This window comes from Mirounga angustirostris, unplaced genomic scaffold, assembly GCF_029215605.1.
Source record: "Mirounga angustirostris isolate CCGP_5_RB_7025 unplaced genomic scaffold, mMirAng1.0.hap1 SCAF_10, whole genome shotgun sequence".
NCBI lineage: Eukaryota > Metazoa > Chordata > Mammalia > Carnivora > Phocidae > Mirounga > Mirounga angustirostris.
Window position 1 is genome coordinate 93,591,708 of NW_026991718.1, and position 13,327 is coordinate 93,605,034.

The 13,327-nt window shown below is 42.1% G+C and overlaps 1 protein-coding gene across 1 annotated transcript in view; it reads right to left on the reverse strand.

The window, feature by feature from the left end:
* The window catches only part of CFAP61 (cilia and flagella associated protein 61), a 304,410-nt gene that overhangs the window by 225,086 nt on the left and 65,997 nt on the right, over positions 1-13,327 (reverse strand). Inside the window, exon 9 of the mRNA XM_064572747.1 lies at positions 6,374-6,465. Coding sequence (XP_064428817.1) covers positions 6,374-6,465 — 92 coding nt within the window. The remainder of the gene's footprint in view (positions 1-6,373; positions 6,466-13,327) is intronic.

The following is a 13,327-nucleotide window of genomic DNA, read 5'->3' on the forward strand; positions in this document are numbered from 1 at the left end:
TTCCTGTAGGGCTGGTTTTGTGTTTGCAAATTCCTTTAGTTTTTGTTTGTCCTGGAAGCTTTTTATCTCTCCTTCAATTTTCAATGACAGCCTAGCTGGATAGAGTATTCTTGGCTGCATATTTTTCTCATTTAGTGCTCTGAATATATCCTGCCAGTCCTTTCTGGCCTGCCAGGTCTCTGTGGATAGGTCTGTTGCCAATCTAATGTTTCTACCATTGTAGGTTGCATATCTCTTCTCCCGAGCTGCTTTCAGGATTTTCTCTTTGTCTATGAGACTCGTAAATTTTACTATGAGATGTCGGGGAGTTGACCTATTTTTATTGATTTTGAGAGGTGTTCTCTGTGCTTCTTGGATTTTCATGCCTGTTTCTTTCCCCAAATTAGGGAAGTTCTCTGCTATAATTTGCTCCATTATACCTTCTGGCCCTCTCTCTCTTTCTTCTTCTTCTGGGATCCCAATTATTCTAATGTTGTTTCGTCTTATGGTATCACTTATCTCTCGAATTCTGCCCTCGTGATCCAGTAGTTGTTTATCTCTCTTTTTCTCAGCTTCTTTTTTTTCCATCATTTCATCTTCTATATTACTGATTCTCTCTTCTGCCTCATTTATTCTAGCAGTTAGCGCCCCCATTTTTGATTGCACCTCATTAATAGCCTTTTTGATTTCTACTTGGTTGGATTTTAGCTCTTTTACTTCTCCAGAAAGGGTTTCTCTAATAACTTCCATATTTTTTTCCAGCCCATCTAGTATCTTTAAAGTGATGATTCTGAACTCTAGATCTGACATCGTACTAATGTCCGTATTGAGTAGGTCCCTGGCAGTCGGTACTACCTCTTGTTCTTTTTGTTGAGGTGATTTTTTCCATCTTGTCATTTTTTGCAGAGGAGAATAGATTAATGAGAGAACAAAATGCTAGCAGAGTAACCACGTCCCCAGAAAATATGCTCTAAACAAATCAGAAAAGACCTGAAGCAGTGGGATAGAAAGGGAAAGAGAGAAAAAAGAAAAAAAAAAGATAAAAACAAAAACAAACAAAACAAAACAACAACAACAAAAGGAAAACCAGAATGTGATCAAATATGATCTATATGGTATATAGGTCAGTACCACACCCTAGACTTGGGGTGTATTTTGGTCTTTTTGAAGAAAGTGCCTCCCAAAATTTTAAAGAAAGAAAAACTTATATATGTACAAAAATAAGGGTTGATATGATGAAGGGATGGAATATGACTGTAAAAATGTAAATTATAAAAAATGTTATAAAAGGAATTGATAAGAAGTTGTTTGAAAAAAGAAAGAAGAGGATTTAAAAAAATAAAAAAGAAAAAGAGAAAAAAAAAGGGAGAGGATGTGATCAGGCAGGGGAATAGAAAGCACCATATACTAGAGATTTAGGGTATACTTTAATCTGTTAGAAGAAACTATCTCAAAATTTTAAAGAGAGAACAACTTATCTATATAAGCCAAAAATATGGGTAACTACTATGAAGGGATAGAATATGACTCTAAAAATGAAAAATAAAAACGTTTTTTTTTTTTTAAAGGGATTGATAAGATGTTGGTTGAAAAAGGGAAATAAAAAATTCAAAAAGAAATAATAAGACAAAAAGACAGTTTAAAAAAATTAACTTTAAAAGACTAAAGAATCATGGTAAAAAAGCCATGAATTCTATGTGCAGTAGTACCCTGGCGCTGGAGTTCTGCCGTTCTCATTGATCGGTAAACTTGGTCTTGGCCGGCTGTTCTCGCTGATCTTCTGGGGAGGGGCCTGTTGCCGTGGTTTCCAAATGTCTCTGCCGGAGGCGGAAGTGCCCCGCCCTTGCCCCCTCCCGGCTAAGTCATCTGCTCGGGTTTGGTCTCCGGGGCTTTTGTTCCCTGCGAGCTTTCCGTACAGCTTTGGAGGCGGAGCGTGAAAATGGCGGCCTCCCAATCTCAGCTCCGGAGGAGCCAAGAACTCGGGCCCCGCTCCTCAGTGAGCCCCCAGAGAAAAGCCGTCAGTCACTCCCATCTCCTCGCTCTCCGGCCGCACTCCGTGCTCGCCCGGCCTGTGACCGCGCGCCTCTATCTCTGGCACTGGACCCCGGGTGGAGTCTCCAAACCCGGCAGATCCCTGTGGTGCACTCCCGCGCGGCTCCTCCCGGGGGAGGAAGGTGAGTCTCCCCGGATCTGCCGCTTGTTGGGTCCCTGCTTGAGGAGCAGGGGCCCGACGGTGCCGCGGATCACGGTTTATGGCAACCCCGAGCTGAGAGCCCACGCCTGGGCTCCGCCTCTGCAGCCGGCCTCCCTGCTCCGATCCCTGGGAGCTCTGCCGCACTCAGGCACCCCCGGTCTTTCTGCGACCCCGAGGGTCCTGAGACCACACTGTCCCGGAGGGTTCCACCCCCCGCTTAGCCACCAGAGTGACGTCCCTCAGCGGAGCAGACTTTTAAAAGTTCCGATTTTGTGCTCCGTGGTTCTATCACTTGCCAGAAGCGGCCGACGGAGGCCCCTCCCCCGCCGTCTATCCTCCCGACTATCGCCTCGGATTCACTTCTCCGCACGTCCTACCTTCCAGAAAGTGGTCGCTTTTCTGATGAGAGAGTTGTTGCTCTTCTTTTCTTCGATCTCCTGTTGAGTTTGTAGGTGTTCAGAATGGTTTGATCCCTATCCAGCTGAATTCCTGAGAGGAGACAAAATCCAGGTCTCCTAGTCCTCCGCCATCTTGCTCCGCCCCCCTGTCCCTCTGTTCTTGATACCCTTTTTCCATCTTTTTGCCTTCTTTTGGATTAGTTGTATATATATATTTTAAAAGATTTTATTTTTAAGTAATCTCTATACTCAACATGGGGCTTGAACTCACAACCTGGAGATCAAGAGTCACATGCTCTACCAACTGAGCCAGCCAGGCACCCCAGTTGTATATTTCTATGGTTCCATTTTCTCTCTTCTGTAGGTTTATTAATTATAACTCTCTGAATTCAATTTGTAGCTTCAATTTTTTTAGGGTTTATGATATACATCTTTAACTTATCACATCTATCTTCAGGTGATATTATACCACATCAGGTATGGTAGAAGAGCCTCCAAATAGTATATTTACATTTCTCCCCTCCTGGTTTTTGTACTGTTCTTGCCATACATTTCATTTTAACATTTGCTACAAGCCTCACACTATGTTGTTTTTATTTTACTTAAGCAATCAATTATCTTTTAAAGAGATATAAATAATAAGAACAAAATCTTACATGTGTACCCATCCCGCTACCATTCCTCATTCCTCTGTATAGATCCAGAGTTCCATCTGGTATCATTTCTCTTCTGCCTGAAGGACTTCAACATTTTTTGTAGGATGTGTCCACTGGTAATGAATTCGTCCACCTTTTGTGTGTAGATGAAAATTTTACTTTCATTTTTGAAAAACACTCAGTGGGCATAAAATTCTAGGCTGACAGTTTATTTTCTGTCAGGTCTTTAAAGATGCGACTGCACTGTCTTGCTGTTTGCATTGTTTCCAATTAGAAATCTGCAACTACGATCTTTGTTCCTCTCTTCCCAGCTTGCCTCTTCCCCGCTTCTGGCTGGTTTTAAGATTTTCTCTTTATCACTGGTTTTCCACTATTTGATTATGATGGGCTTTGGTACAGTTGTCTTCCTGTTTCTTGTGCTTGCTATTTATTGAACTTGTGTCTGTGGGTTTATTGTTTTCATAAAATCTAGAATTTGTTTAGTCATAATTTCTTCAAATATTTTTTCCATCCCAACCTCTCCCTCCTCTTTTTTATGGACTCCACCTGCACACATATTAGCTACTTGATATTATCCCACAGCTCACTGATGTAATGATCTTTTTTATTTTTTAATTCTCATTTCTATTTCAAGTTTACTCACCTTTTTTTCTGCAAAGTTTAATCTATGGTTGATCCTTCTGTGTATTTTTCATCTCATGAATTGTAGTCTTTATGTCTAGAGGTTTTATTTGGGGTGTTTTTATATCTTCCATGTCTCTCTTTGAACTTTGGAACTTATATAGTTATAATAACTGTTTTAATGTTCTTGTCCACTAATTCTAACTTCTGCCTCAGATCTAGGGTGGTTTCAACTGGTTATCTCCACCTATGCATCATACATTCTGAGTTTTTTGGGTGCCTGGTAATATCTTCTTGGATTTCAAACACTGTAATTTAACTTATGTGGGTGCTATTTGATTTTGCACTCCTATACACACTCTTGAACTTTGTTCTGGGACTCAGTCACTTGGGAACACTTTGATCCTTTTGGTTATTGGTCTACAGATACATTAGACATGACTGGTGCAGTGCTCTCTCTAGAGCTAATTATTCCCCGCTACTGATGCAAGACTCTTCTGTGCACTCTTCCAGTGCCTTGTGAATGAATCATAAGGTTCTCCAGTCTGGCTGATAGGAATAGGCACTGGTTCCAGCTTTGGATGAGCACTGGGCACTGTAAACTCGAATCCTTTTGGGAGGTTCTTTCCTCAGCCCGACCTTCACTATGTCCGCATATGCTGATTGGTCTTCAGCTGAATACTCAAGAGCAACCCTCTGCTGGTGTCTAACATCTCTCTCTGTGCAGCTCTCTCCTCTCTGGTACTCTGTCCTGCAAACCTTAGCAGCTTTAGTCTCCATGGACTTACAGATCTGCCTCTTCAATTCAGGGAGTTCACTGGGTTCCCACTGGGTTCTCTTGCCCTGTGCCATGGCCTGAAACTCTCTCAAGGCAGGAGTCCAGGGCAATCGGAGGACTCACCTGGCTTGTTTCCCATCTCTCCCATCATTCTCCTTGGTTACGTGATAAGCAGTGTCTTAAAAACTGTTATCTCATATTTTGGCCACTTTTTGGTTTTTCAGGCAGGAGAATAAATCTAGTCTCTGTTACTCTATCTTTGCTAAAAGCTGAAGCCCTTAGCACTAAGTTTTTCTTTTTCATTAATTCCATTCATCAGCTTCATTTCCCTCAACCTAATCCATGTCATACAACCTTCTTTAAAAAGTCCCCTCCTCTGAGATTCTTCCCATCCTCCTTTCCACATACTGAATTAGAGCGCTCCTCTCCCATACCAAGTCACTACCTCTTAAAGGCTGACATTGTGTTTTGGTCTCATGAGTACCCTCCGACACAGCAGAGTACCTGGCCATTGTGCATGCCCAACCTCCATGCAGAGACTAAATCAGCACTTGAAAATATAATAGCCAACCAGCTATAGGTCAGATCCTTTTGTGGTTTGGGGCCTAAGAATGCATTTTCCATAGAGACAGTGTGGAAATCTGGGAGGACAAGCCAGGTGGCCTAGTGCTAAAATAAAGGTCCTGTCTCCATCCTCCTTTTCCCAAGATTTTCTTTGCATGAGTTGATGGGCAAGGAGGAACATTGTTTTGTCCAAGGTTGAAAAGGAGAAAAAAAAAGACTTAGAGGCTATAGTCTAGAAGCAATGGCTCAGCACCTGCCCTCCATCCTGGGCTCAGGGAGGGGTTCTGGGCCCAGCTGGATGGAGAAGTCAGGCAGACCAGAAGCTGAAGGAGGTGTGTAGGGAAACACACCTTGGGATTCTGGCCACACACAGGGTTGATGTAGGACCAGGCCAACATTAGCCCATTTTCCTGCCCCACCCGCTAGGTGAGGCCTTGTCCCTGAGGACACAAAAGACATGCTCTGAGGTCCCGCAGGAGTATGTGAGCACCCAGAGCCCAGTAAATTTGGGCATTTATATTACTGCAAACCCGTCAGTGGTCAGAAGTTGGCAGAGCTGGAACAAACAGCTGGATCTGTTGGCTCGTCTGCCAAACCACGGAATCTCTTACATGGCTGACTGTGGACTCCTTCGCTGTGGGTTTACCCCTTCTTTAGGCGAAGGCAGCAGCAGCACAAGCAGACCTCTGGCAGCAGGAGGGTGCGGGGGGGGGGGGGGGGGCTCCTGCTGAGGCTGGGCAGAGACAAGTGGAGCCAGTGGCTCTCTGGGAAGCTGTGGAGGGCATCTCTATAGCTCCCAAAGCCCGATCAGGCAGGAAGGAAAACGGCCTCATGTGAGTATGTGGGCAGCGTGTAAGTGTCTTCAGTATGTCTGGATTTTCTACCTGGCTTTAAATGAGCAGCTTTATCTGCCTCAGCCTCCTGAAGTCAGGGAACGGGTGAGAAGGAAGGAAGAGAAGGGATGAAACTCCATTCTGACCTGTATTTGTGAAGCTAGTGATGCGGCTCTGATTCGTCTGTTACAAACACGCACCCAGGTTTCCTCCCGGCCTCCCCAGTCTTACTGCTAGTGAGGCCTTTTCTACAGCAGGCATCAGAACTCAGTCGTGAGCCAGCACCTCACAACACAAGCAGCCCCACACCCGCCCCAGGGCCCCAGGCATGGGTGAGTGACCTCCGTTACCTGAATGCCTTCCATGGTCTGTGGAGAGACAGGTTCCCGTGGCTCCTCAACTATTTTCGGGGAACTGTGGTTGCTAGTACCGAGCTCAGCATCTTTGAGAGAGAGAGTGGCATAATGACAGAAAATAGGTGATAAACATCTGCAGAGCCACAGGACACCGGAGACAGCCGGGAAACTGATGTGTTTCTCACCTGCAGCACATCTGAAGAATGGTAGAGCAGAGGGCAGTACCATGAGGTGGGGAGCCCACCCCAATTCTGACCTCTTAGGGCCCTTATGAATGGGATGGAGATAAAGTGATACCCACCCCTATAGAGTTATGGGGAAAACATGATGCCAGCGATGGGCCGGGGCCTGGTTCTGGCCCACAGTGGGGAGAGGGGGGTCCTCACCCTCTGTGGCTCCTGAGCCAGTGCTCCTTTCATAGGAACCCCCCTTTAAAGTTTACAAACAACTGATTAGAAACTTTCTGGGCCGCAGGCTTTGAAATGATTTCAAGACCGCACGTGGGAAAGACCACAATTAGCCATGTCAGTGCTATCAGAACACCAAAAGATTAATTAGCACAGGGCTGCTTTTCCTTTGTTTGAAAATATTATAGCATGCAGTCTGACAGTGACCACTATTTTTACTTCTCTACTTTCTAAGCAAGAAGAACTGGACCTGAGCATTACTGTTTCAGTATGTTCTGGAAAGTCAATAATCAGGGTAGTGTTTGTGTCTTTAACTTTCACTAAAAATTACAGTAGAAAAATTTCTCCCCCCCCCACCCCCCTTCTCCTTCCTCCTTCTGCATTCTTGTCTTTCTTCTGGGCCTTATTTCTCTTCCTGTCTTTCTGTCCCCTTCTCTCTCTTTCTATCTTGTCAGTCTCTCTTCGCTTCCCCTTTCCCCCTCCCTCCTCCCTCCCACCTCTTCCTTCTAGTTGCCTCCGTGTCTGCTCTGCTGGAGGGTTCTCAGCGATGACATCTGTTCACAGCCACCCCAGGATGATTTGCCCAGGGGCTGCCCCTCTGCACTGCCCTTCTTGTCTCTGACGATCACGTCAGACACTGCGGATAGGCCAGAGGTAGCCTATCCTCTCAGCTTCTTCTTCTCCCACTGTGCCAGCCAGGGCAATGGCTCCTGTGGATGCCTCTCAACCCCAAATCCTCAGATTACCTGCTTCTGGCAAAGATGGGGCTGAGTGAAACAGAATGAAATTCTAAGAAAAAAACTGGATGGCCAGGGAAGTGTACAGGGCATAGATGAGAGGTACATAATGTTGAAGGTACAATGAAAGAGAATCACATCCCAGGATAAGGGGTAGCTCTTTGGGCATGGGGAGAAAGTGTCTGGAAAGAGGAGTAAAGGACCTAGAATTCCTCTTCTGAAGAAACATGCTTGGTGGAATGCATCATGTCTTAGCTCCTGAATATGTCCTACTCCCTGCAAAACTTTTCAGAAAGTCTAAATGGGGCTTCCAGCATTCTCATGATGACAAGAGCCACGTGCTTTTTATGTTAATTTACTTTGTTGATATAACGTGCAATTGGTAAAAATGCATGAACTTCTACATATATTTACTCCCATGTACCAACCACCCAAACAAATACCTAAAGTATTCCCAGCACCCAGAAGTTTCCTTCATCTCCCTGTCTAGCCAATATACCACTTAAAGGCAAATGCTATTCTGTATTCTACCGTCATTGATCTGTTTTGCTCAGCAGCATACTTTTTGAGTTAAAAAAAACACATATCAATAATTCCCTATTCTTAAGTTCTACTCTATGTTTTTAAAGATAGATTTTCCTATTTTGTTTTCAATTTGAAGAACTACCCAAAAAAGCAACTAAAAGAAAAATACTAGACCTTCGCTGTGCATATATTTCTTTTATAATTAAGATAAAATTACTAAAAAAGTAAGAGACCTTAAAGAATGGATTCGATTTGCAATGAACAGATAATCCTGCTGACTTCACTGTTTGACAGTCTAATGTTCAGGACACAATTACCAACTACAACAGCTAATTGTCTTGGCTGAACTGTCGTGGGGTTATTGCAGTTTATTAGTAAGCAGGGGCCACGCTTGTCCCCAGAGGTGGCTGCATTTCAGAACTGGGCGAGGTGAATCCATCTCTCTTTCTCGTGTCTCCAGGGTTTTGTGAGGTTTAATTAGTTAATGTTCATAATGTGTCCTAAGATCCTCAAATGTGAGGTGCTATCTGAGGGAAAAGTCAGGGCACTGTATTGTATAACACACAACTGAAAACATGACTGAGGCTGCAGATTTAATTGTTATTTTATTACTTACACCACCTATGTAGCTTAGAAGTTTCGAACTAGTGGGAGTAGAAGCACCATTCGCTAGGACTTTCCCTGTTCTTGAGATTGCTTCTATGGGATGGATTTACCATGAATCTAATAATGCTAGAGGTTCAGGTACCCCTCCCCCCACTGTACAGGCCCCTCCCAAGACACAGCACCTACTATTGCATTCACAATTTTGCATTTGTTTTCTTAAAGAGGGCTCTCAAATTGTATCGACTCTAGGTCCCGCAAGACCTGGGTCTGCCCTGCTCTATCTGATAGCGATAATACACATGGAAAGCTAACGAATACATTTTGATGGTTTTAGGAATAAATAATAGTAAACAATCTGGTGGGATTTAACATTTATTTTAAATATAGATCAAAACTCCCAATAAGATGTTTTTGTGAAATGAAATAAATTGATTCTAAAACAGTAAATATGGAGGAATAGTTTTTAAGACATTTTAAGAAATAATCAACAACAGAATTTTAAGAAACAAGAACAAAGAGCAGGCCAAATTTCCTAATGAATATTAAGACATGTTATAAGGCCATAGTTACTAGAACCATGTATTATTCAAGTAATAGAACAGAATGGAATCCAGAAAAGAGTCAGACAATTATAAAATTACTAATATATGTTAAAGGTGGCATTTCAAATTGGTGGAGAAAGAATAAACTATACAAATAAATAAATAGTGCTGGCTCATCATATGGGAAAAAATTAATTTGGGCCCCTATTTCATATGATACAAAAAAATCACTTGCACGGGGCACCTGGGTGGCTCAGTTGGTTAAGCAGCTGCCTTCAGCTCAGGTCATGATTCCAGGGTCCTGGGATTGAGCCCCACGTCTGGCTCCCTGCTCAGCGGAGAGCCTGCCTCTCCCTCTCCCTCTGCCTGCCACTCTGCCTACTTATGCTCTCTATCTCTCTGTCAAATAAATAAATAAAATCTTTTAAAAAATCACTTGCAAATCTGCTAACAGCCTAAAGTCTTTTTTTTTTTAATGTTGAAATTATAGGAGAATATCTCTATGATCTTGGGGGTGGAGAAATTCTTCCTTAAAAATCCATCTGAAAAAGGGTAGAAGTCATAAAAGCAAAATATTTTTTACTTATTTACTTGTGTGTGTGTGCCAGGCGTTTTTTTAAGTTTTTATTTTAATTCCAGTTAGTTAACATACCTATTTGACCACATCAAAATCTAAAAGGTCTATTAAAAGTACCCTAAAAAGAAATTTTTAAAAAATTAGATACATGGAGAAAATATTTGCAATACATAAAATGGACTAACAATCTAATTACAGAAAGGAGAAATAACCCATTAGGCAAAGGCAATGAATATCCAGGAAATGTAAATGACCAAAAACCATACAAAAGTGTTCATCCTCAATAATATTCAGAGAAATAAAATTAAAACAGTATCTTCTTTCATACCTATCATATTGTCAAAAGTTTAAAATGCTGACACTGAGTATGAGAGAACTGTGAAAGGGTCTTGAGGAAGACCACTGGTTTGGCCACATGTGGTGGCATGTGAGTATTTCCAAGCCCAGCAAGAACAACTCCAGGAATAGGGCCTGGGGAAACTCTTGCAAGGGATCCAAGAGACATGCACTGGGATGTTTGCTGCAGCACTTCTTGCAATAACAAAATAACAGAAACAACTTTAATGTCCATCTAAGGACAAGTGTGACACATTCCATGTGGTGGAATACTGCCCAGAAGGTAAAAAGAGTGTCCTAGACCTTAGATCTATGCATACCAACATTACTAGATCTCAAAGAATTGAGTGGAGAAGTAAATTTCAAAACATCACATATTCCCAAATACACCATTTATATATTAAAAAAAAATGCAACCACAAAATGGTAGTGTTTTGTCTATGAATACATGGACTTCACATAAAAGTATAAACAATTGGTCTGGGTGGACACATACTAAAGTTATTACAATAGCTATTTCTGGGGAGGAGAGGAAGAATCAGGCTTAGATGTGGTTCAATGGAAACTCAACTTTAACTGCATTATTTTAATTTTTTAAAGGACAGTTTCATGCAATCAAGATTTTTTAAATGTCCAATTATAAAAGTAAATTTCTATCTCCAAAATACTACAAAATAGCCATTCTTGTTTATTATTATCATATTATGGATGATTTCAAAAAAGCCTGCCAAATGAATTTAAGTCACTCAATTTTAAGAAGGGGAAAGATTAGAGGTTGAAGTTAAATCATTCATTCAACTAAACTTCAATGGAGAGCAATGAGCTGCAAGCACCCTGAGATACTCAAAAGTAAATAATGAATAAGATGTAGCCCCTCTTATTCTACAAGGCTCACAAGTGATCAGGGTATACACACACACACACACACACACCTATCTCAAAGTGTGAAAGTTGCTAAAGCAGACATATGAACAAAGCACACTGAGTACTCATTTATTCATTCATTCATTTAAAAATTTATATTTCACACCTACCATCTGTTAGACATTAACATTCTAGGGATTTCAGCAATGACCAAGACGAACTTGCACCACCAAAGTTTAGTAAATGAACAAGAAAATACTAAGTTATTATAGATGGCATATAGAAAATGCCCCAGGATCTGCTTTAGATTGAGTGGTTGAAGTCCTTCCAAACATTTAAGTTGAGACCGGAAGGCTAAGAAGGAGCCTCGAGACAATAAAAGAGAATGGAAATAATGAGCAGACAACTCTTTCTAGGAGTTTTGCTGAAGAGTGAAGACACTGTTATTTCTTGGTATGTTTTCCTTCCTTGGTTTGCCTCTGGCCCTGTGGTCTTCTTTGTAATTGTGTTACTTTCCTGGGGCTGCTGTAACAAATTACCACTCACTTGGTGGCTTAATGATAAAAATGTATTCTCTCACAGTTCTGGAAGCCAGAGTCCAAAATCAGTATCCCTGAGCAGAAATTAAGGTGTCGGCAGGGACACACTCCCTCCAGAGGCTCTAGGGGAGAGGCTGTTTTTGCCTCTTCCAGCTTATAGTGACTGCCAGCATTCCTTGCCAGGTGGCCACATCACTCCAATCTCTGTCTTTGTGGTCACAACCTCCTCCTGTCTGTGTTACCTCCCTCTGTCTCTCTCTCATAAGGACACTTGTGATAGCATTTGGGCCCCTCAGATAACCCAGGATAATCTCATCTAGAGATCCTTTATCACACCTACAAATACTCTTTTTCCAGAACCAAGGTAATATTTACAGGTTCCAGGGATTAGAATGTGGACATCTTTTGGGAGGTAATATTTCAGTGTACCTCAAAAGGCACCTGTAGCTAGCTGAAGGAGTGCTGTGTATCCATCCAAATGCTTACTAGGAAGATCAAACTCAACACATCCAAATCCGAAATCACAGCATCTCCATCATATAATTCCTTCACTTTTATTATTCCCATTTCACAAAATGGTCCCACCATCCACTTAATTTCTGCAGTCATCCTTGACTTTTCCCTTTTCTATAACCCTCCTTTTCTCCATATGCAGTAAAATATCAAATTCCATTAATTCTCCAAAATATCTCAGGTTCATCCACAATCACTGTTTTGATTCAGTCCCTCCTCTTCTCTTTCCTGGACACTCTAGTGGCTGTTGGAAAGTCTTTCTGTGAACTAGAAGTCGACCATGGCTCCCTTTCTAACTAAAGATTCCCAATGGAGTGGCACTGGGTGGCTCAGTCGTTAAGCATCTGCCTTCAGCTCAGGTCATGATCCCAGAGTCCTGGGATCAAGCGCCGCATCAGGCTCTCTGCTCCACGGGAAGCCTGCTTCTCCCTCTCCCACTCCCCCTGCTTGTGTTCCCTCTCTCTCTGTGTCTCTCTCTGTCAAATAAATAAAAAAATCTTAAAAAAAAAAAAAGCTTCCCAATGGAACACCATCCGGTATGTTTTGAATAAATTAATCTAAACTCTTTTGCAAGGCATGAAAGCCTTCATTGCCTCACCTCAATCTCCTGTCCTGCTTCATCTCTTGTCAATCCCTCACTTCATGCTCTAGCAGCCCTGAACTTGTACATTCCCTTCATAAGCGATGGTTTCTAATACCTCCTTATTTTGCACATTTTGTTCCCTCTGCTAGGAAAATCTTTCTGCTTATTCACCTAGAAAGCCCCAATTAGTTTTTGAAGTTTTGACTCAAAAGCTTTTTTTCCTGTGAATTCTAAGCTGATCCTCTCAAGATGACTTAGATATAATTCTGCTGTGGTCCCACCACAATTTTCTAGCCTTCAAAACACTTCTCTTATTGTAAATTAATTTGTCCTGCTTATTTATCCTGCCATTAGACGGTACTAGACTCACCAGTACTAGACTCCTAAAATCTAGTATATGGGAAGTACTCAGTATTTACTGAATGGCTGAATGAACAGCAAGAGGCTGATAAGAAAGTCCACAATGATACAAAGGAAAACACTAGGCAGGCTGCATGAAAGGAGGACAAAGGGCTTTTTTCTTATTTTTCAAGGAAACTCCTCCCAACTGGACTGCAGTGCAGACTCCAAGCCATACAGTATGATCAACTTGAGCTTCGTGCCCTGGTAATTCCCATATCACACTCTTGAGATGAGACTATAGGTTTTAGCCTCCTCCAGGCTAAATTGGAGTTTGTGTCTCCAATAAGACAGGAGAAAGAAGACCATGAAAATGAACA